At 50.8% G+C, this 28,000-nt stretch overlaps 1 protein-coding gene and 1 long non-coding RNA gene across 5 annotated transcripts in view; one reads left to right on the forward strand and one right to left on the reverse strand.

Annotated features, from left to right (window-relative positions):
- Positions 1 to 27,726, reverse strand: CCDC92 (coiled-coil domain containing 92). 4 transcript variants are annotated; one of them, XM_081287934.1, is made up of 5 exons: positions 27,588 to 27,726; positions 16,829 to 16,903; positions 5,118 to 5,264; positions 4,631 to 4,672; positions 1 to 1,364 (listed from the first exon to the last, which is right to left on the reverse strand). In XM_081287934.1, the coding sequence occupies exons 3-5, from the start codon at positions 5,245 to 5,247 to the stop codon at positions 589 to 591; spliced, it is 948 nt and encodes a 315-aa protein (XP_081144060.1). In that variant the 5' UTR covers positions 5,248 to 5,264; positions 16,829 to 16,903; positions 27,588 to 27,726; the 3' UTR covers positions 1 to 588. The 4 variants fall into 4 exon arrangements, with proteins under 4 accessions (XP_081144060.1, XP_081144061.1, XP_081144059.1 ...); XM_081287935.1 differs by lacking the exon at positions 27,588 to 27,726 and adding an exon at positions 27,119 to 27,407; XM_081287933.1 differs by lacking the exon at positions 16,829 to 16,903 and having other exon boundaries at positions 27,588 to 27,717.
- Positions 27,721 to 28,000, forward strand: part of LOC308645647 — a 35,240-nt gene continuing 34,960 nt past the window's right edge. Inside the window, exon 1 of the long non-coding RNA XR_014021254.1 lies at positions 27,721 to 27,859. This is a non-coding gene — a long non-coding RNA (uncharacterized lncRNA). The remainder of the gene's footprint in view (positions 27,860 to 28,000) is intronic.

Raw genomic sequence — 28,000 nt, forward strand, 5'->3', positions numbered from 1 at the left:
GAAGGAAGGCAGGTTTAGAAAATAAAGTTTGTTGGGATCTGGAACATTTTGGGTAAGACTAACAAAAAATATGAACACACATTCAGGTTGTGGTGACATGAAGAGCAACGTCATCTTATTTAGTTCCTTTGGACATCTACATACAGCTGCTCGGTGACAAGTGCCGCCCGGGGGAGGAGGAGAGAGGTGCAGGGACTCCAGAGGGAGCGGCTGCTCCACAGGCTGCCCTGGAGGGTGGTCGAGGTTGCTGTGCGTGGCTGGCTGTACACTCAGGCGCGTGCCCGTCTGCTCTGAGGACGTGGTGCAGTGTGCATCCTGTGGCCGGTGCCTGTCCACGAGTGCGCCTGGACGACACGGATTGGGCTTGGAAGCAAGCGGCTGGGCACGTGGGTGGTGGCCACAGCGTTAGTAGATTATGCATTCTGCAGCAGGGACACGGTCGTATTGTGGCGTCTGCAGCATGGGGCAGGAGGAGCAGGAGAGTTGGTGGACAGGTCTGAAAACGATTTGGCATGCGTGGGAGGTAAAGAAAAAGGTACGGTGGGGTTCCCTGTGGTGCTCATGGTGCATGGACAGTGCAGGCCATAGTCACACAGTTCTGTCCGTCCCTGAGTGCTTCCGCACTGCCTTGCCTCCGTTCACCTGGTCCACGGCCAGCGTCTCCACCTCGGGCTGGGGCTGTGGGGAGCTGGCATGGTGGATGCGATGGGCCACCCCGACATGGGCCTTGTGCGGCTTCTCGCGGGCTGGGCTGTTCTGCCCGCCTGCCGCGCGGTCCGAGGCAATGGGCGGGATGACCAGCGGCCGCTCCTTGATGAGCTGGACCTCGGCCGCCTCCCGGGCCAGCAGGAACGGGGTGGGGTCGGGCATGGCGTCCACAGGCTCGCGCAGGAGGAGTTTGCGGCTCTCGGCCCCCAGTCTGTAGACCTCCTCGAACTCGGGGTGCAGCGGGGTGGAGAGGCTCTTCTTCATGCGGCGGCGCGGTGTCTCGGGCAGCTTGTCTTTGGGGGGTGCAGGCTTGTAGCTGGCCAGTGGGGTGCCTCCACCTGGGCTGGCGTCCGAGGTGCCACTGGAGCTCAGGAGCCTCTTCTTGGCAGCGTGCAGCTGCGCGGTCAGGTACGCCACGGTGCTGGCACGCTGCTCCAGCTCGGCCGACAGCAGGCTCAGCTTGTGGCTCTTCACCTTCAGCTCCTCCAGGTACTTCTTCTCCCGCTCCTTGAGGGTGTTCTCCAGCACTGCCATCAGGGCACTCTTCTGCCCCAGCTCCTCCAGCAGCTGCCTGTTCTCGTCCTCCTTGGCCTTCAGCTGGGTCTCCAGGTCCTCACATCGTCTCTTCAGCTCAGCGCTTCTGGAAGAGCCGTCTCCTGCGAGGGAGTCAGGGGGCCAGAGTGAGAACCCTTCGAGCCGGACGGAGGCGGGCGAGCGCCAGGGCCAGGCGGCGGGAGGCCCTGCCCTCACCGATGGGGGCTCCCTGCAAGAAGCCTGTCTCAGATCTTGAAAACGTTGATGTTAAAGTGGGCCACTTCAGAGCACTGGCCTCACCAGGGGCTAGGGATTCAGCTGTTACCAGGTCCCCCTGCCTGTCACTCAGGAGCTGCTAGTCAAATGCCTGCTGCAAAGTGTTGTTTTGAAACTGAAATGTCAAGAGCACTGTCCAGTCTAACTCAGTAAGGTCTGATCTGAAGAGAAGGGAAGTCGGGCCGTTGCATCTCCCTGGCCAGGGGTCTCAGGCTCAGATGCCCCTATGGAGCCCTACCCTAGCACTGTCTTGCGGCTACAGCCTGCCTCTAGGGACCTGCTCTCCACCCTCAAGCTTTGCTTCATACATGCTGACTCAGTGTCACAACAGTGTCCTCACCCCACTCCCATGCCATCTGGCCCCTAGGAAGCAGGTGAGCTCTCTGGTTCTTTCTAGATGCTGAGAAACTCACCTTGGGTAGAGCACGGCCTCTGTGAAGGCCTGACACATGCACAGCCTGTCTCTGCTGGGTCTGCACGTCCCCAGCTCTCCCTCACCTGGGACTCGCCCTCACCTGTCCACAGGCTATGGACAGCCTCCTTGCTCTTCCTCTCCTCCTGGCTCACCGACAGCCTCTGTCAGCTGGCCAGTGGACATGTCTCTTCTCTGCCCCTGTCACTGCTGCTTTCTGGCTGGGTGCTGCCTCCTCTCTGATCTCCTCAATCCACCCTGTGCGGGGATGCTTGCTCCGCACCCTTCTACCCCCCAATAAAGCCTGCTCCTCCCTGCCTAGCAGAATGCACACTGCCGGCTGGCCTGCTAGTTCCTCCTGTCTGTGTCGTCTGCTCCCTCACGACTCCCCTCCTTGGGCCGTCTTTATTGTGACCGCCATCATCGATCTAACTCCTGACCCACAGGCCCATCTTCTCATATGCCCCCAGGGCCTGCCTGGCGCCAGAGGCAGGCTGCATGTCTCCCTGGAGCCTCGGCTGCTTCCCAGGGCAGGTCTGTGTCCTGGCGCCCCCTGCCTAGCCACCACTTCTGCAGGACGTTCTGCCAGCTGGGCTCTGAACCATGTGAGGTGAGGCAGCCACACCTGCTCTGTGCCCAGCACTTGTGTGCTGTGAGCTCACCGCTGCGGAACACAGGTGTGCCTGTGCTTGTGCACGGTCACAAATGGCCTCCCCCGGGCAGGGCGGAGGCAATACTACCTCCCATAAGGTGTTTTGGGTTTTTTGGCTGACAAGAAAAACAATGCATTCTGAAGTGCAGTTTTAGAGGTAAGGAGAGTGGCAGACACATAAAGCCTCCTGTAAGACCTAGGCGCCTGGCTGCCTGGGCTGAGCCCCTGCTACTGAAATGCTGACCTCGACCACAGCGTTCAGACTCAGTGCCCACCCGTGTCCCACATGGGGCCCTCACTCTCAGCCCCCACATGGACTGCTGGCCTTTGCTTCCCTCCCAGGCGGGTGTGACCTCTCCAGCTGGACATGAACATCCCAGGATTTGTCTTCCCCAGGCCACACTGCAGAGGCCTGTCCGACACCACAGCCCACCCTGGGCTCTGCACGTACAGGGCAGCTGAGGGGCAGCCCTGGACGGCAGGCCCTTGGGAGTCAGCCAGAAACCTAACTTTGGGGCCTGTGGATGGAGACACATGCCCAGAAATGTTAGAGACCTTGCCAAAGGCACACAACCCCTCTGTGACAGCCTGCCCCAATCCAGGGTCCTGGTAAGGTGTGCTCTGTGGCCACCCACCTCCGGCTGTTCTGCACTTTGTCCTTACCGTTCTTGAGATCAGCCACGCTATGCTGTTCTGGGGGCTGGCTTGGCACTCGGTGATGTTTCCTGGGCCACCTGGGTGCTACCAGGGGAGGAGCTGGTGCGACTGACCCTCCACACCACCCTTTCTAGAACTTTCATTTCCTGCGGTGGTAATTGCTTTGTCACCCAAAGCAGCATTTCCAGGCCTTCCTGAACACTCGTGACCGTGACCGAGGCACCTCTTAAACACACAGGTCTGCAGCTCCTGCCAGACCTTGAGAATTGCCTGCAGGGCAGGCTCATTTATGACCTGCGTCTTGAACTGCCTAGGGCTAGGCAAGTTTGGGGTGCACTGAAGTGAGCTGCATCCCTGGGGAGGGAGATGCCTACCAGAAGCACCAGGAGGCTCCTGCAAGCCCTCCCCACCGCACCTCACACACATGGCAGAGAGCCAGCACTGCCAGGCATGTGGCCTTGGGTGGGTGGGTGCCCTTGGGGCAGGCTTGAGAACCACTGGACCAGCCCTGTGTTGCTGCAGATTAGTTTGGGCAGAGCCGGGAGGGGCAAGGACATCCGAGCTTCTAGGACATGGGTGGTGCTTTTCCAGAGGCTTCCATTATGGCAGGTTGAAGTCATGCAGAAATCCTGTTCTGAATTTCTGGGGCCCAGCTTCTGGCCTGGGGGCTGCAGGAGTGGTCCTGGGACCTTTTATCTGGAAGGCAGGCTCCTGTCCCAAGGCTCCTTCACCACACTCAAAATGGTGAGAGGAGCACTCAGGAGACAGGAACACAAGGATCAAAGTGGAAAAATTGGTGTGGATCTGACTCCAACCAAGGCCAACTGCACTCTGAAGCCTAGTTAGGCAGTGTCCCTTGGAGTGGGTCTGCACCTTCCCAGTCCTGCCCTGTGCTGGGAGCAGCTGTTTGCTATGCAGGAGGCCCTGGGAGGACCCTGGCTCCTGCCTCTTCTGCCTGCTGCCACTGGGCTGACACCGTGGGTGTCCCCAAGGGTTCTGGTTGGGGAAGTACTTCTGGGACTGTAGTCCAGAGAAAGGTGGTCTAGGGGCTGTGCCCAGCCAGGATGAAGACAGCCCTGGCACAGGGTCTGGGACTGCTCTGCCCCACGTTCCTCCTGGTCTCCTTTCTTTCTGGAGAAATCACTTCAGGTTTATTTCCTGATTATAGAAGATTGTATATTCACTGTGGAAAAATCAGAAAATCCAGAAAAGCATATGATAGACATTCTAAATAGATTTGTCAATGAAAAGGTAATCCATTCACTTGTCCCCCCCACAGACAACTGAGAGCTCTGGCGACACACGCAGCCCTTCACAGAGCTGTGTTTTGCTCTAGGCACCCACGTGCAGCAGAGGCAATGATACCCACCGGCTTTTAGGGAGGCCCTTACCTGTCGGCTCAGAACTCTTCAGTGTCAACTCATATGTCAGATCTGAAAAGGAAAGTTCATACATCAGCTTCCTCGCCATTCCCCACCTTCCTCAGCTCTGCAGAGCAAGCAGGGCTCTAGGAGCCACGGGTGACAGCAGTAGTGCTGAGCCTGCTGGGCTTCAGGGACACTGCTTTCCCCAAAAGCCTCCTTCCCATCTGCCCCAGCCACACCCCAACAGTGAGAAATTGGGAGCAGCTCGCTCCACGTGTCCCGCAGGCTGTTCGGATTACGGTGTGAGCCACAGCCAGTCCTGCCAGTCCCCAGGATCCCAAGGCAGGCCTTGGGCTTCCTGCTCTTTGTGCTGAGGGAAGCATTCCAGGGGGCTCTGTGACAGGTGCTGAGCGCTACAGCAAAGGGCGGCTGGCTGCAGCGGGGCCCCTATGTTGAGGCTGCTCTGTGGGGCTCTGTGGCCCAGGGTGCGTCCCGCCTGCGTGCCCAGGTGTACCCGTGCAGTGCTGCTGCAGCCGCCTGATCTCCGCGTGCAGCCCCCTCAGCGTGCCCGCGTGCTCCCGCTGCAGGAACAGGAGGTTCTTCTGGGCACTTTGCAACTGGTTCTCCAGGTTCGTGGCTGCCATGCTGACATCCAGGTGACCTGCAGGAAACACAGACCTTGGTCACTGTCTCCATAATGAGGGTCCTGGGGCAGAGGCAGGAGGTGGGGCCGGAAGGCAGAGACTGGCCCTCAGGGCTATTCTGTCTTGTGACCCCTGTGCAGGGCTAGAGCTCCACTCTCAGGACACCTGCCTTGGTGAACAGAGTCACCCTGGGGGTCCAGGCCACTTCACAATTCTAGGAAGGAAACAGGCTGTGGGGAGTGGATGAGCAAGCCTGGGTCCCACAGCCAGTGTGGGACGAGTAGAGATTAAAATCCAGGGTCCCGATTCCAAGTTCCATGCTCTCCACACCTGGCCTCAGTGGGCAGGGACTGACCCAAAGTGCTGCTGGGAGAGCTCCTGAGAGGGAGGCAACAACTCGGCCTTCCAAAGCACATGGTGCAGGGACTGGGCTGCTGGTTCCTTCAGGTGGCACCCGGAGCTGGCCAGGTGTCGGGGCAACAGTGGGCAGAACTCTGAGGGACACCCCTGCAGTGGGCAGAGCTGAGAGCAGCCCGGCCCTTCCTGGGAATATCTTGTGGGCTACATGGTGGCTTCAGGAGTCTGGGGTCTATCCCTAGTCCCTGCCCGCTCCCCACCCCAGGCTCACTCAGGGCCTGATTCTCTGCCTTACTGTAACTTGAGAAATGCGGTGAAGTCAATCTTTCTGGAAAACCTAGCAAAGTAATTCAAGACGCCTTGCAAAGCACTGAGAGTGCTAAGGACAGAATGTGGGCTGGGAGCCTGGGAGCGAGCCCTGCAGACACGGATGGTTCTGCAAAGCAGGTCTGCAAGGGCGTCTTTCCTGGTTTGCTCTGCCAGAGAACCCTCCCTACAGGACCTGCCATTTCTCAAATGCTTCCAGGGTGTAACATCTGTGGGGTGGTGTGAGGGGCACCATCCTGTCATGACAGCTCAGCATTTGGTTTAGGAGATGACAGCACACCCAGGCTATCACCACTTTGGATGACACCGACTGCTCTTTGTTAATTTTAAGGCCAGCAATATATTCCCTTTCTGGCTCTGGAGCCAAGAGGGATTCATCACTGGAACCTCAGGTATGCACTCCATTCACACAGGCCACTTGGCACAGGGGCCATGTGCCCCTCCCCGGGGGCAAGCTGGAAAACACGGAGCACACAATTCACATGGTCACCAGAGCTGGAGGAGTGGAAATGACACACCCTCAAAAGAACCACGATAAAGACAAACAGGAGGACATCAGAGTTAGGGAAAGATGACCAGGGACAGCAGAGACAAATGGGAGAGGCCAGTCGAGCTCTGAGGGCATGTCACCTGCTGTGCTTCTAGGATCTTCCAAAGGGAAGTCTCCACTGTTGTGTAGAAGAGGCAGGTGTGAGGAGGCTCACGTCAGCGCAGTTCAGGGGAGTGGAGAGGAATCAGACTCCGACCTCAGGGAGCCTGCGAGGCAACTTCCAGTTGAGTTTCAGGCCTTGACCCCATGGAGCTGCCTGGTGGCTCATGATGGCGGTGTTTGAAGCACTCAGGACGCTGCTGGGCAGAGCTGGGGCAGTCTCTTGGCAGTGCAGCAAGGCTTCTGTGCCGTGGCAATAAGCTCCCGGGGTGCAGGGCCGCCTGCCCAGGCGCTAATTTCCGAGTGGAACCCCACAGGTCCCAAGACCCTCATGCTGCCTGCTTAGCAGGTGGCCTCATTACCTCATTGCCATGCCCCCTCAGTACCTGAGACGTTGGGGGTTGAGACATGGTGGAGCATTCACCACGGAGCCCCAGAGGGTCGGCGTGGTGGATGAAGGCCCAGATAGATGCAGGGTGCCCACCGCAGACGAAGGTGGCCTCCTGTGGCTGCAGCGGCAAGGTCACAGAGCACGTTTTGGGTCAGAAGAGCACACGTTGCAGTTTCTACCTTGAGCGCCCAGCTTGGTCTCTCTGTACCGTTGGGGCCACAACAGTTCACAGTCCTTTGCTCCCCAGAGGCAGTGTGGCCTGGACACCGGCCTCCTCTGCTCATGAGGTCCTGTCTCTGAGGCAGGTAACCGGCCCCACAGGGTGCGACACCCAGCTCTGCCGTCTTCCCCCAGGACTCCAGCGGCAGCCAGGGTAGAGGCCCTCAGGACCGCGCTACCCGACCATGGCTGGAAGAGCCTCATCTGCAACTTTCCCTGAGGTAAATTCATGGGTCCGAACCTTCTCCTCCCCTACAGTTCATTCTCCATGTCCAATAAATTAAGTCTTGAGAAGGTTCCAGGCCACATTTTGTGGAGATGGCTCTGAAGCCCTGGCTGACTGTCTCTGGGGAGACTTCTGCCATCATTCCTAGTGACAACGTGCCCTTAATGGAAGGCCTCAGAGATGCAGGGCCTGTGTCACTGACTGCTCTCTGCAGCATGGGGACAGATGGCCCATCCACAGCGAGTTAATTCTCCCCCTGATCCAGGCAATGTTCCTTCCTCTCTTCAGGACACTCATGTATAAATGATGACCTAATGATTTTCATAATGGACCATCTCTCCTGTGCAGACATGAAGTGCTGCTCCACACTGATGTCATGCATTTCACGGTCCTCCTCCGAGGGAGGAGAGGAGAAGGCCCCGTGGACACCCCCTACCCCGCGTGCACTGGAGCTGTGCAGCTGCCCCGCCGTAGGGCCACCTGCAGCACCGCACACCCCCTGAGAAGCTGGTCCCTCTGCACCCAGGTCAGGAATCACACAACCCAAAAGGACCTGCTGACCATCTCTAGAGACACGTGGTCCTGCCCCTCCTGTCGGCTTCCCAGGCAGCGGGTGAAGGTGGGCGTTCAGGGCCCAGTCGGTGCCTCCCCACAGCAGCAGGCTGGCTTAGGAAGAAAGGGTGGGGTGTCCCTCAGCACTCGCGTCCTCATCCCTGTCCCAGCAGCCGCTCTGTCCAGGGCCAGGGGCACACTCACCCTCATCCTCTCCAAGGCCAGGCTGAGTCAGCGACAAGACTGTCCTGTCAGGAACAGGGGCGGCACTTGGCTCAGCCAGGCCAGTCCCATCTGCTCCCCTCTTCAAGCTACACCCTTTCCTCAGCACCTCCCCGTGTGCACCCCCTCACCCATGCTTTTGTCCCAAGCACAACTCTGCTCACACTGCATCCCTCCATGCTCCTGGGACAGAGGCCCACAGGTCCAGAGGCTCACCTGGTCGCCTGCCCCACTCAGCCCCACCAGCACTGTGTCCTGTGTCCTGGCACCTGCCATACCCTCCAACACAGGGCTTCTGCACAGCCTGTTTCCTCTGCCAGGACCGCCCCAGGCAGACCCCCCTGCCCTCTCACCAGTCAGCTAGGTTCCTGCTTCACATCTGAACTCATGCACGACATGCGCAAGTCCAAGGACCTCATCCTGCTCCAGATCGGTGTTGAGCTGAGGGCTGAACCCGAATCATGCCGCAGTAACAAGAAGCACTGACAGGGCTGGGCTCTGGCTCAGAGGTATCGCGCTTGCCTAGAATACGGGAGGCACTGGGTTCGAGCCTCAGCACCACATAAAAATAAATAAATAAAGTTATGTCCATCTACTACTAAAAAAAAAAGAAGCATCATGACAGCACTGACCAGAGCACGGGCTCACTGTGATCCCTCAGCGTGGGGAACTGGCATGTTCTCGGGCTATCAAAAGCAGGCCTCTCTTTCAGCTGAACACAGTCTATGGAGACAGGGGTAATAATTTTAGAATCTGGAAAAGCAGCACCCAGCACCACGTGGGAGTTGTCAGGTAGTTGTAACAAGCTATTTTGGGTGCTAGTCATGAATAAGTGATAACCATTCACAGCAGGCCTCTCCCACCTGGACAGGAGGCACCTGAGCCCTGTGCACCCTCTGTGCTTTTTCTGCAAGGCCCTGTCCTGCTGGGCACCACCTGCTCTCGAGCTGGCATCTCAGCTCGAGCTCGAGGACCTCTGGGGGCTTTCTGTACAGCTTCGGTGTCCTCCAGCCATTAGGGACACCAGGGCTGGCAAGGGATAGGGGCAGCAGCTGTGGTGGTGAGACGTGAGGGGGAGAGGGTCTTCCTAGCAGGAAGGTGGTGCTCCATGTGGCCTCAGAAAGCCCAGGTGGAGGAAGTCTGCACCGCAGCCCTCCAACAACCTGTCTCCAAAGCAAGAAACGGAGGCCCACCGATCGCAGTGGAAACCAGGAGAACCTCGGGAGGGGCCACCGTGCCTGGGGCCGAGGCTGAGTGGGGCTGAGTCTCAGTTGTGTAAGCAGCTGGCTCAAAGGGGGCTTCCAGGCTCAGTGCAGTGGGGGGTAGGGGAGAGGGTGTCTGGCTTACAGCAGGTGCCTAATAAATGTTGGCTGTACTACTTCTCTAAATATTAGCCCATAGTTCTATAAATACACTCCTAGGCTGCTCTTGTCCCCCACCAGGGTGGTTCCTGAGCATCATCTCAGTATGGAAATGAGCTAGCAAAGAAGCTCCATTACTTCCATAGAGGGAAATGCAGATAGATGCATTTTCTGGCGGCCTTTACCCTCCAGTTTCACTAGAGAGGAGCCATTCAGGGAAGGAATAGAGAGTCAGGCTGAGCCAAGTGCCCTCGGGGGACAGTAAAACCTACTTCTTCCTTTGAAATAATCTATAGTACTCCACAGGGGGCTGAAAGTGGCCCAAGGCTAATTAGGCCAGGACTCTCATCCTCGGTTTTAAGAAAGGAACCTCCCACTTCAGAAAGGAACTTGCACTGAGGGATTCTAAATTCACAATAACCTGCATAAAATAACCATTGTAAGTTGCAGGACCTACTCCCCCACTTGTATTTAAGAAAGTCCCAAAAAGCTAGGCCCACAAGACAAAGGACACCACTTCAAAGACGGTAAGCATTTGAAAATGATCCCAGAAACATTTTGGTTAAAAAAAGAGTGGACACCACTAGAGAGTGGAAATAAAAGTGTTGAAAACAAAGGGGCAATTATTTTTTAAAGAGACAAAAAATCCCATTTATGAATTGTTCTTCAAGAATTAGGGTTTTGTTGTTTTCTCTTTTTAACCTAATAAAAACAGGTGTGGCTGCAAGCCTAGCATGAGAGTCAGTCTCGGGTTCTAGTCCTGCCTTTGCCGGGTTCAGGCTGTGAGCTCTCTGGGGGCCTCATTTTTCTCTTTAAAACCTGAGACCTCAGAGAACCATGACCCAGTCCTGGAAGGACACACACAGATTTTTCAATACACACTTTCCAGTATGCCAGGTCTGTTGTGATGAAGGGGGAAGGAACTGCCCTTGGGCTCTCCAGACCCAGCACGGGTGAGGTTCCGGGCTCCCCTGCTCTCCGACTAGACAGCAATCTTTATAGGCAGGTCTCCAAAGACGGACAGAGGAAAACTCCCGTAGAAACAACCAGTCAATCAAAAAAGTCTTATATTTTGCGAGCTATCCACCAGAGGGCCCTGAACGTCCGTTGGGAAGGGAGGAGGCATGGTCACCCAGACCGTGCAATGATTAAAATACTGTGGATCTTTATTTATTGACAAGGAAATAGGTCTATGATAAGTTTAAAAAGGAAAGGATATTAAAAGTCGTATGTATAATATATAAGTAGTGAAAAGATCTAGAATGAAAACACCCGAGTGCTCTGAGTGTTTAGATGGTGGGTTATGGGTGCCTTTCACTTCTTAATAATCTGCTTAATTAACTTCTTAATAATCTACAGCTTCTTCTGTGGTGCACATATATGTATTACTTTATTGTCAGAAGAAGTTATAAAGCAGTTTCTGTTTAAAAAGTTAATCACTAAGCATCCTCTCAAGGGGTGACCTGCATCTTCATAATGCTGTTCCAGAGGAATCTTGGATTGCTAGGACCCGGACTGGTATGGCAAGAACCAATGGAAAGCAGCTTTTACAAAAGCACAACTTAGTATCCCCACGATATGCAGAAAATGACAAGAGAGCACTTGGGGGCCTCCCCTGCCCTGCATGACACATTCCTGTAGTTCTGTGACATTACCCGTCCTACCCACAGTTTTTAGGCACTAGCAGCCATTTCCTTCTGGGAGAACGGACGGCCTGAATTAAGGCTGTAACGGGCAGGCAGACCCAGACTCTGATGCAGCCTGCCCGAAGTCTGCCCCACCAGGTCTGCAGGATGGGTTTATTCATGTCCCCTGCATCTGATGGTCACTTTCTGTGAGTTTCTATTTAAAAACCATGTCCAGTGTCTGTGCAGCTAAGGGCTTGGCCCCTCTGTGTGAAAATGTCTCACAAAGCAAGTGAGTTTGTAGAGCAGGTGCTCTGGGGTGCCCCTAAGTGGGCTGCACAGGCCAAACAGGCTCATATACGGACTCCCACAGTCTGTCACACAGCACCCGCTGGGTCTCCCTGGGCCTCATGGAGTAAGGGCCACCCACTACCAGGAGCCAGCACCCTGTGGAAGCCCCACCCTGGGAGGCAGCAACACCAGCACACTGCCTCCCGATCTCAGCACTGGAAGAGAATTCCTCAAAGGGAAGCCGTTTCTGGGGAAGGCAGCTGAGGGGTGGGCAGGGCTGTGGGGCTGTCCAGGCCTTTCCCGCTCCTGCACCCTCCTCCTACCTTTCCTGGGCAGCTCCCAGGATAAGCACCCTCCAGGGAGCACCCAAACGCCTTGTTTTATAAACTGGAGCCAAAAGCATTTGCTACTTCATACAAAAGTCATTTGTGAACTGTTAACAAGCTGGTGCTGCACCAGGAGGGGCCTGAGCCACCAGCTGAAGGATGTCACCTCCTTCCATGGAAGGGTAAAGACCCAGGTCACGTCTAATTAGCACTTCCCTGTCCACATGCACCGTGATCATCCCAGGTGTGACAACCTGGTCAATAACCATAGCTGCGCTGATCCTGAGTGCCAACTGCCCTTCACAAGGATGAAATGGGAACGACTTCTCAAATCTTGGTGTTTGATGACCACAATCTAAATTGTAGCCCCTGGGTCAAGAAGGTGTGTTCATTGCTTTTAAACACTATAATGCCGAATGAATGAACCAGTTCAACTGACTTAGCTGATGAGCTGTTCTGTTATTTTGTGGGCCTGCCTAATCGCACAGGTTCTGAGAAAAGAAAAGAATTCATTCGCTGAAGCTCTGTGCACTTCAAGTTAGCCATACTTTTTCCTTTGTTACTTACAAAACGTAAAACAACCAATGGTTTCATGAGCTGTGGTATAAAGTCCTTAGCTAAACTGGGCATCTGAGAGGATGATTGTCAGAGAGAAGAGAGACTTTGTCCTGGGATGCAGTCAAAAGAGCTCCGCCTGGACCCAGCCCTGGCATTTCGTCCCATGTTAGACTTCAGTCATGCCACCCAGCAGAGCCAGGCAGCTCCTCTGACTCGCTGCTCTGCAAATGGGCTCATAGATGGCCTCAGAAGAGCTGGAATGGAGGGACATTAGAGATCTTTGAAATTATTAAAATAGTTCAACAGTGACCACCAACTCAATGACTAAGGTTACCATGGCCGGGTATTTCACTGTAGTGATCAGACACCTTCTGGTGATCACCAGGAGGGCATTTTTTATTAGAAATTTATTTCTTTGGAATCACGCAGTTTGAGTGAATGCCAATATTGTTTTAGTTCGCTTTTGCATTGCTGTGATCCAAATACCCGACAAGAACAACTTAGAGAAAGGGAAGTTTACTTGGGCCTCACAGTTCTCACAGTTTCAGAGGTCTCATCCATAGATGGCTGACTCCATTGCTCTGGGCTCACACATCCCGGGGTGGGGAATGGCCCAGTGGAGGAAAGCTCTCAGCTCATGCTGGGGCAGGGTGTGGGGGGAAGGGGCTTCGGGAAGAACCACCCTTCCAGGGCACACCTCAGTGACCTCTCCTCCAGCCACACTCCACCTGCCTACAGTTACAGTTTGGTTCATTCAAACTAGGATGGAGTGATTAGGTCACAGCTCTCACAATCCAAGCATTTCATCTGGAAACACTCCTGCATTAACAGGAGCTTCTGGGAGACACCTCATATGCAAACTGTAACAAATATCTTTAAAGGAAAGAGAGCTTATTCTTTTAGAAGGCATTTACCATGACCCTAGACCTCCATTTCTGAGAGCTTCTTCTGATGGCTTCAGCACGTCCATTCACGGCTGCTTGACCCTTCGGCTTTCCATCTGGTGACCTGACACCCCGACATGGAAGACTCGGGTCTTGAGAAGTCTCCTTCCCGTGAACTTCCCGTGCTGTGGGGAGTAAATGAGGCCCCTGCACTGGTGGCATTGCAGACTGACTCTCGCAGAGTTCCTTCTGCTCACAATTGCTCTTTGTGGTGTCAGAGAACAAGGGAACCCTGGGCTCGTGGATTCCAGGTCTTTGTCATCCGTGCATCAAGTTCCGGGGAGGAGGGAAACCTCCCCCAAAATAGCTGTGAAGAAGCCTATCATTTAGAACACACAAGGAATCCAAGACCAGAGGTGGAGATGAGCGCTTGAGTGCGGAGTGGCAAGGCTGGTGCTTGTGCAGGTGACTTCAGGGCTTGTCTTTGCAACCAAATTGAATCCCCTTGATGAGACGAGCATTAGCAGCTAACCCAGCAGCACCATGTGCTGCTCAGGGAAGAGCAGGAAACTGGTGGTGGTGGTGGGGGGGCTGGGAGGAGGAGAAACAAGAAAGGGAGCTTCGCTCACACTCACGGGGAGTCTTCAAAAAGACCGGGAGGCTAGCCAGTATTCTCGTATCCTGAGGGTCCCCAACCTTGTAAAAGGTCACTTTTTCCATTTGTACAAGTACCTTTGTCTTGTTTTCCTCTCATATCGGTAAATAGCCATTGTCACTAATTTTTATTAGTGACTTGCAACTTTTTGAGATTTAAAAACTGTCCTTGTGTCATTTCTTGCCCAGATGCCTGAGACCCAGAAGCTATGTTGGGACAGAATTGGTTGTCATGGGACATGGTCACAATTCATGCTACACAGGGCAGTGATCACACCCTTGAAAGGCAGGAAGGGCCAACAAAAGGTGTCACTGGGCATGTGTGTAGCAGCTGCTGCATGGCTGTGACCTGTGGTGATCAGAGTCACCTAGTTTCTGTGATGATCATGCGAGAGAATTGAGCTCAGCAGACAGAGCACCTGACTCCACTTCCAGACACTGAGAGCGCAGCCAGCCCACCCGCCTGCCCTCCTCTCTCCCCCAGCCCAGTGCTGGTGTTCCCACCACAAGTTCTCGGGCGGCTCTGGAGGAGGACAACGAGGCGCCTGGTTGTGTTTCCTGTGCACTCTAGAACGTTCAGCCTGAGCATGGCCATAGTAATGCAGCTGCTGACAGCCACTCGAGTCACCTGCAGCTAGAGCACCAAGCACTTCCCCCTCAGGTAGAGGACATGGGGGCAGAGCATGCTTGGGGGCGCACAGAAGCTTGGTATTTTCCTGGTGCTTTTTGGTTCCAGCTCCCCTTTTCCAGGGGAAGAAGCTGCTCCCACAGGCACACATTTTTGGTTGGAACACAGCTGGTCCTCTGCTCCACTGTCTTCCAGCTGAATCCCAAAGCATTAATGACCAGGAGGCACCAATGGGATGACACTGTCTGCCAGCCACAGTCGAATGGGCGGTATAGACTGGCTGTGTGCTTTTCTTGTGTGAGTTCAGGTGACAGTGGGTGGGGCTCAAGCCAGCTCTGCATCTGGACTGCCTGGGTTCGAATCCTAGCTTGCCATTCACTACCTAGACAGCCTTGGGCAAGTCCCTCCAAAGCCCTGTGCCTCACTTTCCTGAGTCCCTGCTTCCCTGGAGGCTGTGAAAATGTCTGTCATGAGGCGATACTCTATTCTTTGCTCTCTGCTAAAGTAGCCACTAGCCTAGTGTAGCTATTGAGCAACTGAAATGTGGCTCATATGTCTGACAAACTGAATTTTTCACTTTATTTTTATTCAAGTTCACGAGGACTTAAATAGCCCCACAGGGATATGATTTACTGCAGTGGGCAGCACTGCCTTCTAGAACCATCGCTGGTTACTGTGACCACTCCCCACGTGGAGCCAGCCAGGCGCTTTCTCTTGCTCCCAGACAGCATCATGGAGGCTGCCGGAGCCTGTCCTCATTTTGCTCTGCACTGTTGAATAATTTTACTCTAAGTGCCATGATCATCACACTCTGCCATTTTGCATCTTCATAGCATTATCATTATCTAAAGCCAAGTCATTTCTCACTCTCTTACCTTACTAGCGGGTCAGCTCCAGGAGAACTAGGGCTTTCCTGTCTTGTTCCTTGCTGATCCCCATCACCTAGAGAATGCTCCCAGTCATCCGAACCAGCCTTTCAGCAAGGGCTCTCTGGAGTTGGAACTGAGAGCCGTGATCTCACACTCTCTGGGCTCACACTTCTCTTGCAGCCCCCAGGATGTAGGGTAGTTTGTAGCAAAGAGAGTAAGAGGGCTTGCAACTAGTTCTCTGACTGGCATGAGGATGATGCCAATGTGGAGGAAAGGATAGCTAGTCTTTGTCTCTGGGAAAACGGGGCTGGTGGGAAAGCTCTCCAGGAGTAAAGACGTTTCTGTTGGAAGGAAAGCATGGGCTTGCTCAGGGTGTTCTAGGTTTGTGACGTACCTTTTTGGGTATATCTTACTGGCACGTGGAAAATTATTCTGTTCTGAGCCAACCATGCCAACTCTGGCTGACCTTTGTGGCACAGCACCAAACTTGAGATGTGCTGAGCCTCGTGTAAACGAGGACCCGGTTACGCTCTGGCCCTCTCCAGTGGTGGATAGGGACTCAGCAACTCAGGAGGCGCCTGTGCCGAGCTTTGATGGAATGAAAGAAGGCTGGCAATGCGACTGGTTGTCCATGAAGCTAACTTTATTTGACTCAAAGGACAATTCTTTTCACTTTAGATTTGCCCAGTTGAAAAATGTGCTATTCCATGAATTCCGTAGTCTGAGAAACACTCGTCACCAGAAGGTATGGTGACTGCCAGGAACTACACGTCAGCACTGGTCTTGTTCTTGAATGTACCCTGTGCTGTTTACAGTCCCATGACAACACGGGGGCGGTCAGCCCTTCAACAAGGAACCTAGGGGTCGGAGCCAGGCCACGTCTCCAGTGCCCTTGTGGACAGTTTGCTGCTTACCACCACTTGGGGATAGGTGACTTGGTCACTCAAGGACAAAGAAAACACTCCACGATTAAGCCCTCTGAGGTGCACATGCCAGCTCAGAGCCGGGGAAGGTGGCCCATGGGGTGGCCTTCACAGTGCCTCCAGCGCTCACTCCCCTGCTTGCCTCCTGCACCCGCAGGGTGAACTCTGGAGAGCAGTGCCCGTCTCAACTAGAGCAGTGTGGCCAGGCCCCTGGAGGAGCCCAACGACTGTGGAATGGATAAGGACTGGAGAAGCTGGGATGAAGCTGAGCCTTCAAGGATGGACAGGGCTTGGACCAGAGGAAGTACTTCTGGTGAGGTAGCCGTGGATGAGGGTTTAGAAGTAACAGTGAGACCATTAAACTATTGGACTCAGAAAGAACACTATGCAGAGTGGCAGGACATGGGTAGACCAGCCGTGTCAGATTGAAGTTGCATACTCAACTACTCAGAAAAGTTGAGATGGCCAGAGAGAGGAAACGGGGGAAAGCTTTTTATGCATTAGAGGCAAAATTCCTACCTGAGGGAATTTAATGTGGCAGGGAAGGAGCAGGATGCAGAGGAAGGAAGTGCAGAGGACCCAGGTCCCTCAGTTCTAGGGAAAAGTACAGAGTGACTTTTACTTAAGACTTACATGCCAGGCTGGGTACTTAACAGACACTCAAAAAGAGATCATGGTATTACCTGTGTTTCACACCTCTGCAGGCAATCTGGAGGAGATAAACAACTTCGTTGAAGCTTTAGCTAGTGAGTGGCAAAGCTAGGATTCATCCCAAACCATGCTGACTCGGAAGCCAAGCTCCAGGTCACACTACACTGCTGTTCCCACAAGAAGCAAAATGTCGCTGCTTACTAAAATGTACTCATAGAATGCTGTACTCCCCACATTCCACTTCTCAGAAGTTGTTCTCTTCTAGATGGGTGGTGGTCCACTCCTGTAAGACCAGACTTGGGAGGCTGAGGCAGGAGGATCCAAATTCAAAGCCCCAGACTCAGAAACTTAGCAAGCCCTAAGCAACTTAGCAAGATCCTGTCTCAAAATAACACACAAAAAGGACTGAGCATGTGGCTCAGTGGCTAAATGCCCTTGGATTCAATCCTTGGTACAAAAAAGAAAAAGAAAAAAAAATCCTTTTCTTTCTATATATTTTACTTTAGGCTGAAAGCGTCTTAGGTCTAGTCTTTTTTTTGTTCTGTGATAACAGAATTCTATTAATTATCTTGAGGCTGCTGCCTGAGAAAAAACATCACAGAGCAAGAGAATATGTTTCACCGCTATAGAAAGGCAGGACCTGCTCTGGCTGAGGAGTCTAGTTCTGCTGAGGAACACAATCCAAATGGACATTCATGTTCCATGTAATCACCAATGAGTATTTTAAGACACCTTGGATTTTAGTGATTCTTGCAAATCCTTTAAAATGTAACCTTTAGGGCTGGGGATGTGGCTCAAGCGGTAGCGCGCTCGCCTGGCATGCGTGCGGCCCGGGTTCGATCCTCAGCACCATATACAAAACAAAGATGTTGTGTCCGCCGAGAACTAAGAAAAAATAAATATAAAAAAAAATAAATAAAATGTAACCTTTAACTTCTAAAAAGTTTGTATTTTTAATTGTTTGCCTTACTTGATAACTTATGGTCTTAATAATACAATCTGAAGATGCATATCTTTCTTGATGATAACAAGCACTAAAGTTTGTTTGGCTAGCTGAAAGAGGAGCTTGGGATTCCCCTCTTCATACAGCAGATTAGAACAAACATAGGTAGTGACAAGCTCTTCATTCAAATGGAGCTTGAGTCTTTACCTGTTTAAATCAATAAAAGACTCAGCTGAACAAAATGGGGAGGGGAGAGAGGAAGACGGTGACTCCTCTGAGATATGTCACTGGGCAAGTAAGTGGTGTGCCACTGGGCAGAGCATGCTTCGCTTGGACTTGGTGAGGAGCTGGCTTGCTTCTGCAAACTGACGCTGCCCTGCCTAGAACACACCTACACATGCTATTATTCTGCTCAATCTCCACAGTGGTTGTTTTGTAGCTGGTGCAAGATACAGCTTTTTTTTTAATCCAAAGAACAGATGGAATTGCTGTGGACATTTTCTATTTTGAGACAATAGACGACAGAATACAGGGAATTCCATCCTCCCCCATGAGATCAGGTTAGAGTCATGCTTTCATCAGGGGTGACTGTGGCCCGAGGGGACCCCTGGCAATGTTTGAGATATTTTGTGTTATCAGAACTAGGGAAGGGGAGCTGTTGGCACCTAATGGGTGGAGGCCAGGGTGCTGCTGTACAGCCTCCAGCATGCAGGAGGCCGTTGACCAAGAACCACCTGACCCAATGCCAGCTCTTCAGCAGTTGAGAAGCTCTGGGCTATAGGCAATCTCATTTGAAATACATTTTTGTCCCTTTTAACTTGAGGTTTATTCTGCTTTCCTTGGGTCCACTGGTCAACTGTGGGGGCACAGAGCTCGATGGAGCCATGTTTGCTTTTCTTCCTGTTTCAGAAAGCTACCAATACTGGAGAAGGGTCAGGCGCAGTGGTGCAGGCCTGTAATCCCAGCGGCTCGGGAGGCTGAGGCAGGAGGATTGCAAGCTCAAAGCCAGCCTTAGCAAAAAGCAAGGCCCTAAGCAACTCAGTGAGATCCCATCTCTAAATAAAATACAAAATAGGGCTGGGGATAGGGCTCAGTGGTCGAGTGCCCCTGAGTTTGATCTCCTATGCCCCCCCTCCTAAAGAAATACTGGAGAAGAAGGCAACCACCAGGCAGAAGGTGCAGGTGCCTATGTGAGTTTCTCCTCTGTATCTGAAAGCCCTGGTGAGGCAGGTGTGCAGATGACACCGCTGCGCCTGCTTCACCATGGGGATCACAGAACAGGCGTTGCCTTTGCTTGGAAGAACAGGGCTGCACGTGGACCTGAACAGCCTGGGGGGTAAGAACTTCCTCCCCAGCTCTTGATGGAGATTTTGTTTTTCCTGTATAAACACTAAAGTGAACTGAGAGATGAAGAGGTGTGTGCAACCTCTGGAATCCCAAACAAGGACTCCAGCATTCTGATTACAAAGGATGTGCAGGTGTGCGGAATGGAGTAGGCTACTGCATGCAGCCCGGGTGGGTACTTCCCCGGAGTGCTCTGACCAGAGGGCTACCAGTCTCCAGGACATTGCATGAAGCTTTGACATTTCTCAAATGCAAGGGAACTTCAGTTGTTAAACAGAATATCAGAATCCTAAAAAAAAAAATTATGAAATTATGCCCCAAATTCTAATATTTTACATGTAGTAGCATTTTAAGAACAGCTTTCCAGGCTGGGAGAAATGAAAGTGCACGCTTTACGGTCACCAGAGATTCCTGCTTACAAAAAGAGACATCATTTAAACTTTGTAATTCGCATAAATAAAATGGAGAAGCGAAAGAAATTAGTGTTGAGCTAGTAATCTTAAAACCATTTTCTTCTTGGAAAAGGTCTCTTCCAAAGTAAAAACTATTGCTCAAGTTATAAAACCCCAGTTTAAAAATAAAATTTGAAGATATAGGTACAAATCAAAAAAGCAACTTGTCTTAAAAAAAAAAAACCTTCTGTACTAAGAATAAGAACGAGAATATGCCAATGTAATATGAAAAAATGACACAAAAAGAATTAAAATTATTAACATTTTCTTCAGACTCTAAAATCCTTTCATACATTGCTTTGTGAAGTTGGGGTTCCCTTTCTGGGGGCAATTTAAGTTTGCAACTCATTTTACCAATAAAGCAAGCAGTTTGGAGTATCTTAGAGCCAGGCTCTGTGAGGACTTTGGAACACCCCCATGATCAAATGAAAACATTTTGGCCTCACGGAGACAGCTTTCTAGATGACCCTCACATACCAACGCGCACCAAAAAAGCAGGATTTTTTCACAAAGGCTAAAGTAGCGACAATTTCCTAAGTTCCTTACACTTGCTTTACAGATCATAAATGATCCCTGTGCAAATTTAAGCATGAGGATTCAACTAAAGTGGATGGTACCTTAAGAAATTAGTATCTTCATAAATTGCTTTAAAATCTCTGACAATATTACATATTATGAAACCTATAAAGTTCCTCTGCTTCTGCTAGCTGAGCCATGTTTGAAGGGGCTGTATTCCTCTGCCAATGCTTAGTGGCAACAACTGTGTTATCCTTTAGTGTACATTTTATATTTTTGAAAATCTCTTATTCTCTATGGACTAGTAGAGCACTGCAGTAATTAGTTAATAATGTATATTTACCTAAAGATTGTAAAGAAATTCATATTCTAGTGGAAGAGGCAAACCTCACCATTTGACAGTCCCCATGGATCATCTATCGGGTCTTTTGAACGTCTGCTTTTTTAAGCTCAAATTAAGATGGCAAAATCAATCAATAATACTTAAAATCTACACATTTAAATCTCTAAATAATATACTGCCCTTTAAATGAACTGTTGGTGTGACTACCTGTGTGGATGGTGTGTGTGTCACTGAACTAAAACCAACAAAAACTGTGCAAAGCCGAGTAGCAAGCCCTGGTGGCTCCCAGAGCAGGAAGCTGGCCTTTGGGACAAAGTCTGTCCCCAACAAGGAAGAAGCTCCTCTTCCTGGCCGCTGCCTTCACTGGAGTAGGGAGCAACCCCGCTCTTGCCAACTCACCCTGACCAGACACTACAGTCGCAGGCACTTGTGATGCTTGAGGGCCTGTCTTATCGCTAAGTCATGGCTTTTAGAAATAACCGTCCTTTGGTGATCAGCATGACCCAGGTGCTCTATGGTCAGTTGTCCTTCTCAGGCTGATCAGCCCCTTCTTGTGCTTTCTTGTCCTCAATCAAGCCCCACATGATAATAGGCCTCTGGAGAGGGTCTTTACAACCAGACATCTTTGGCATTTGCCAAATATCCCCTTTGTAGCTCCAAGGGATATGGTTTCCTCATCTGGCTGTGTGTGCTGGGTGTCCCATGGCCGGGGACACACAGACAAGAAAGGATGTGAGGGGTCATTAGAGGTGGTATGCTCTATTTTCCATGGGTCAGCCTTGCTTGTCTAGCTCAGGTTCTAGGAAGAAAGCATAAACCCGGAGAGCAGTTTATGTAGTAGGGTTGTAAATATGTTCAGATTAGCTTCATTCAAAGAAAAAAACCATGGTTTTCACGTGAATGTTGTAGTAGTTTCCCTGTGTGTAGAAGGTACCCACATGCAAAGGCTGACACATGACTTCCAAAACACTCCTAAAATTTTTTATTTCTGGATTTGGCACATTAAGTGCATCTATTTAAAGCAAGAGTCCACAATTTAGAGACAAGGTTGTAAATAAAGCTGTAAAGCCCTGTGCATCCATCAGAGCTTCACTGCCTCACCAGAAGCAGAAGAGGTGGGCAAGTCTCAAAAGGGAATTGTGAACAATACTCTGGTTGGGATTTCTGAAACTGAAGTGGCCGGATCCCCTACCTACAGAGTGTTGAGTGAGCATTTTGACAAAGTCTGGAACTTTCACCTAAAAGGCGAGATGAGCCTGTGCCCATCATTGGAAGACACCTGAGAAGGGTGTCAATGGATGTCATTCCCATACCAAAAATCTGTGAGGTTAGATGCACACTCAATTCAACTGTCCAAGACAATGTTGCAGCATTCGTGAGATCAGCTCCATAGTCCCCAACTGCTTAGTCACTTCCAGTGAAACTCCGTTTCCCCTGAGGCACAGAGAAAGCTAATCTGCTTCCCACTTGAGTTTCAGACTCAACATGTAAGGGCTAGCTGGCATCTGAGGGCACCAAGAAAGGCTCTCCCCTCCAGCCACAGCCTGCTGATGGGAAGAACTCAATGACCTTCTAGAAGTAGTCAGTGGTCATCCAGAGCTGCTCTGCATGCTATCCTGCAAGACCCAAGAACACTTCTGAATAGACAGCTCCCAACCTGTCTCCTGCATTGGTCCCACTTACTGTCTCTCCCTGAAAAGCTCGTCAGGTCTTCTGCCCTTGGTCTTCTCTGCCCTGGGTCCCCCTGCCATGGGATTACTCAGCTGGCAAATCTGTCAAAAACGAACTTGACCACTTTCTTGATGGGAAAGGGACCCTCACTAGAGAACTAACCCACAGCAGAGAGGCAGAGGATGGCGACACAGCCTTCCTGCCCATCAGGAAGGCTGGCCTTCCCTCCCCAGAGCATCAGGGTGCAAGCGAGCAGGTGCCCGAACAGCAGAGGCTGCTGCTCAGTGTTTGTAGAACCTGCTGTCTGGTCATAGGGGCTCAACCAGAAGACAAAGATGACCACCCAAGACAGAGGACAGGCCACACCTTCTATCCTGTGCCATGTTTTTATCTAGAGAACAGAAAACTAAGCAAGCAGAACATTTCATCTTTCTCATAAATGCACAAGGGGTAAACATTTCTTTTTTTCAGTACAGGGGATTATATCCAAGAGCACTCTACCACTGAGCTACATTTCAGTCATTTTTTTTTTTTTTTTTTTTTTTTTTTTTTTTTTTTTTTTGAGACAGGGTCTTGCCAAATTGCTAAGGTTGGCCTTGAAATTGTAAACTTCCTGCCTCGGCCTCCTGAATCTCAGCTAGACAGAAACATTTCTAAAAAGTGGAGCTGCTCTCATGTGCCACTAGCCATAGAAATAAACCAATTCCTTTTACCTGGGTTGATATGTGATATGTGACAGTTGGAGAGAGAGAGGTTCAAAAATAACCTCCTTCAGCCTGGGGTTGTAGCTCAGTGTGAGACACTGGGTTCAATCCTCAGTACCACATAAAAATATAAACAAAATTTTTGTGTCCATCCACAACTAAAAATATTTTTAAAAAATAGCCTCCTTCAATATTTAGGGTATGGCATGAGCCTAGCCTCCTCCATCATTAGTTCATTAGAAAAATTAGGTTGGGAACTGCTGGGTGTGGTGGTGCATGCCTGTAACCCCAGCAACTCAGGAGCTGAGGTAGGAGAATCACAAGTTTAAGATCAGCCTCAGCAACTTAGCAAGACCCTGTCTCAAACAATAAAAAGCACTGGGGATGTAGCTTGGTGTCAAAGCACCCCTTAGTTCATTAAAAAAAAATCAGAGATTGCAGGATAATTATGCCATGATACAGGCGGAACTTGCTCTTGGAAAACTAGTGCTCTTATGCATATTCTATGTTACACCAAAGATGGTCATTTCAGAGTATAGTAGTATTGTAATAATATTGGGAATTGTACTTTCTCTGTAGCAGTGAAACCCAACAATGGTACACTAGAGAGTGGGCTTAAAACAATGCCTCATACACTTTCCTACCTGTCCAGCAAACAAGGTGGCTACAGGATGTACTTAGAAGCAGACTGGGAAGGAAGCTGAGGAGCCGAGGATAATGGGCCTCACCCAGCTCTAAATTTAATATCTTAAGTGTTGCTAAAGAGGCAATAAAGACAGAAATTGTAGCAAAAAATGTATCACATGCCTTGTTATCCATTTATTAGAGTTTTCTTTCTCAGCACTGTTTCCCAGGTTTGCTCCTTCAGTGCCAAAGAAGGGTAGCTTGCTGCTCAGTTCTGGGAGCTGAGCTGGAATAAAGAAACCAAGCCTCGGGAGACAGCACATTCCCTCTTCCCTCAGCCCCAGGAGAGAAGGTATTTCTCGCTTCTTGAAGTCATTTCTGGCAGTGGTAAATTGGGAATAACCATGAAATATCACTCTCAGTCTGTTCTTCACTGTGGAGATTTGCATTAAAATGTAAATATTTTTCTGATTAACAAAAGTCTTTTAAGACAACCATGTGATGCCTTCAGAGGCTGTGACTAGAGGTTTTAAAGCCTGGCCTGTGGCCTCTCAGAGGCTGCTTGCTAGCTGGTTGCCTTACTTGATCATTTGTTGTCCTGGTAATAATATTTAAAGCAGCATCTGTGATTTCTTTTTTTCTGAAAGGATAAAACCCTCTTAAGTTTTCTTATTTTAGTTTTGGCTGACCAGACAAACTTGATGTCCATCTCTTTTCCCGTCACATGGCTAGTATAAATTAGTGATGTGCTCCTTGTCAGACCTACAAGGAGCACTACTGTCATTCAGCTCTTCACACCAAGTTCAGCTGACAATAGCACACGAGCAAAACTGGAGACAAACTCACCAGCTAAATAACAAAGGAGAAGGGAATATTTTCAAAAGGGGTTTAAAAATATTAAGCACCTGTATATATTAATTCAGACTTTTTCCCTATAATTTCTGAAATTGGAGGGGCCAGGCAATGCTCTCACTCCATTGGCTTACTCCCCTTAGTCCTGGTGTATGGACACTCGGAAGCGCACAGGGGACTGTGCTTGGCTCCTGGCCATAGCAAAGGTCCTTATCCCCACTGATCACTTGACGTTGTACTGAGATGACATCCTGTAGCCTAATCTTTGCTATACCAGTGAAATCATTATTCCTGTTGAATACATTCATCCCAAGGTTAGCTCAGTGGGGACAATGGTACATCTTTTTGTTTTTTAAACAAAGTTCCTACCCACCTACCCTTTCCAGGTCCCTGGGATCCTACTTCTTGCTTTGTCTCACCCCCAGCTGCTGGCATATTTAATAACCATGCAGATGTGCCAGAAAAACATTTAGTGCATTCACTGTAGGTAGATATGACTGGACTTTTTTTTTTTTTAACTGTGACACTTGAGTCATGTTGAGTAATGAAATAAACAGAAACTAAAATGCAAAGCAAGCACAAGAATCATCTCTTAATCCATGTCTTAAAAAAAAACCAAACACTCTCAGCTAAGGAAAAAATAAACAAACTTATGCCCCCTTTCAGCTCGCTGACTCTCAAAAGAATGACTGACATCATCTCATTTTTAAAAAGAGCTTTTAAAACAGTGACTCCTCTGCTTGCCTTCCTAGAAAAGGCAATTTTGCTCTTGATTAATGTTTATTGTATAAAATGAAAGCCAAGGAAGAAATCAAAATGCTTCTAATTAAAGAGTCTTTAAAAACAACCGTTGAGTGTGAGTGTGCTTGTTTATCTGGGAGGCCCCAACCGATGCAAAGAAGTGGTAGCATCACCTCGGACACCAGGCAGATAACCCAGTAAAACTCTTCCAAGGGTTCACATAGGTGTCTGGAGATGTCACTATGCCCACAGTGTAGAAGCCATCGTAAAAAAACAAAAAAGAATCATAGAGCTGGGAGGGAAATGCAGAAATCCCTAGTCCAGTTGCCAGGGGAACCCAGGGGAGCCCCTCTCACAAGGCTGTGTGATACCACCCAGAATCCTTTCCTGCCAAGAGAGGGTCCAGCTTATTGGAAGACCTGCCCCTGGGAAGGAGCAGCCTCTTATTTCCACTGCTGGAAGTTCTATCCCAAATAGCTTCTGTGTTTTTATCAGTGGGACACCTGTCTCCCCAAAGGACTACCTGTCCTCTTCTGTGCCAAGGAGTTACTCTAAACAAATAAAGTCCCTTTGCTGCATGTCAGGCCTTCAAATATTTGAAAACAATTAGAACATACTTCCAGCCCAAACCTTTCTGCAGCATGAAGCATCAAAGCTGGAGAGGTGAAAACTGGTGTCTGAGCTAGTACCTATCTAACTGGTCTGGACCTTCCATCTGACTCATTTACTGCAGGTTTGGTGTGAAACATATAAAGGCACAAGTCACTGCCCTTGAAGTACATGCAATTCAGTAGACATCATCTTAGTTAATAAACATGCGTGCCCACTAGTATTAGGATCTATTTATATCTGACCTTGTTCCAGGCAAAAGGAAAAAAATCCATGTTTGTTTCTTGCCAGAAATATAAGAAAATGCTTTATAAGTATTTCTTAAAAGCATCAGCACTCTAATTAACATCAGTATTGCTGTTAATGCATTCTGACAATTAGGGTAATAAGGTTAAAATCAATTTTCCAACTTGTGACAGACCATAGTTAAGAACTCAAAATGAATCAGCTGTTGTAAGTAAAAGAATTCATTTGCTCCTTAAGAGTTAACTCTATAAACATCTAATTTTTAAAAAAACTATTTGTTAAACTGATATATTCAAACGTGTTACAGTAAAAATCTGATATACCCAAATAATTGTCTTTTAAATTTTAGGTATATTTAAGCTTACTGAGTAATGATAATATGCCGCAGAAGAGCAACAAAAATATTTTAAGGTTTTTCAGTAGAGTGTATACAAACGTATGCGCACAAGATAACAAGCCAAAAAGTCTTCTTTCAAATCTTTTTGGAACATTCAGCTATTTAGGTTAAACAGCCCAAAGAAATACATAAATCCCAAAATATCTCTGGAGAGAAAAGTCACTTTAAATGTTAGCATCTTTCCCCTTACAATTCAATGGCGAGAAAACGCTGGGAAATTCTTGAATGTGCAAAAAAAAATCGTTTAACAAAATAATAAATTTCAAACTTGACAGTTTTTAAACGACAATTCTACCTTTAACATTCTTACAGGTTTCTGGAAATGCTTAATAACCTAAAGTATTACACTCATCTTGGTAGTTTATATTCTGTTATAAAATCGACTGCAGCCACCTACATTACAGAGCATGGTTATATTTTTCCTTAGGCCACCTGGTTTGCATTAGTGGACTAGATCGTACTGCTAAATATCAAAGCTTGAAATCATTCAACACAGGTCAGTGTGGAAACGCAAGTTAGAGAAACTAGAGTAATTCACTGTAGCGGACGACAGCTCCCTGACTCCTCTGCATATGTGCATTATGCTTCATTTCAAAAGTCACAAGAAAACCGTTAATTTAGGGTAAAACTCAAGCTCGCCCCAAAGCTTCGGAGAAGGCCTGCAAGGTGGAGTACTTACGTAAAGGGTTACCAGGACGCCAGGCACCACGACTTACTAGGGAGGGTCTCGAACGTCCACAGCAGGAAAGCAGCTCCCTTCTACAGGCTTGGAGGATTCGGACGGGCTCCTCCCTCCAGCATCCCGGACCCAGCCCCGCCAGGCCCCGGGGCGCTCCCAGTGCACCTGCAATGCGGCGCCCCGGCCCCACGATCCCGCCCCGGGCTGGCGGCGCAGCCCGGCGGGCTCTCGTCCTGCTTCGCCCCGCAGCCCGCGGGGCGCCCTCCCCAGCGCGCCGGGGTCGCGGCGCCGCCCCAGGCCTCTGCCCCGCTTGGTTTCCCGGGAGCCGTCTCTGCCAGGGACTCCCCTGCCCCGAGGAGCCGGCGTTCCTCCCTCGAGCCTGGGGCGGGCGGGGACCCCCCCCCCCCGGCGGGCGGCTGAGTTCAAAGCCGAGCACGCGAGCTCGGTCCCCACCGCGCCGCCAGGTGAGCGGGGCTGGACTGGGCGCGCCCCGGGCCCCGCCTCACCTGCGGCGCGGCCGCGGCGGTCCTTCAGGCGGCTCCGCGGCTCGGCGCGGTCCTCCGGGCGGGCGACGGCGGAGGGGGCCTGCGGCCCATGGGCGGGGCAGGCGGCGGGGCTGGGCCCTGCGGCCGGCGCCGAGGGAGGTCAACGGGCGCCGCCCGTCCGGCGCATCTCTCCGGTCCCAGCGAGCGCTCGCCGCGATGCACCCTGGGAGCCGGCCGCGCCGAGGCCTGGCCGCTCTGACCCGGCGGGCGGGCGCGGCTGGCTGCAAGTGCGGGTAGGGGCGGGGGAGCCGATCGGTACTCACTCGGCGGGGAGGGGGCAACGCCCCACTCCCCGCTGCTGAGGCAGGGCGGGGGCAAGGACCCAGGGGAAGGGAGAGTCCGGCGGGTGGGACGCAGGCGCACTTGCTCAGGTG

Source organism: Spermophilus citellus, assembly GCF_964194105.1.
Source record: "Spermophilus citellus genome assembly, chromosome: 3".
NCBI classification, from domain to species: Eukaryota; Metazoa; Chordata; class Mammalia; order Rodentia; family Sciuridae; genus Spermophilus; species Spermophilus citellus.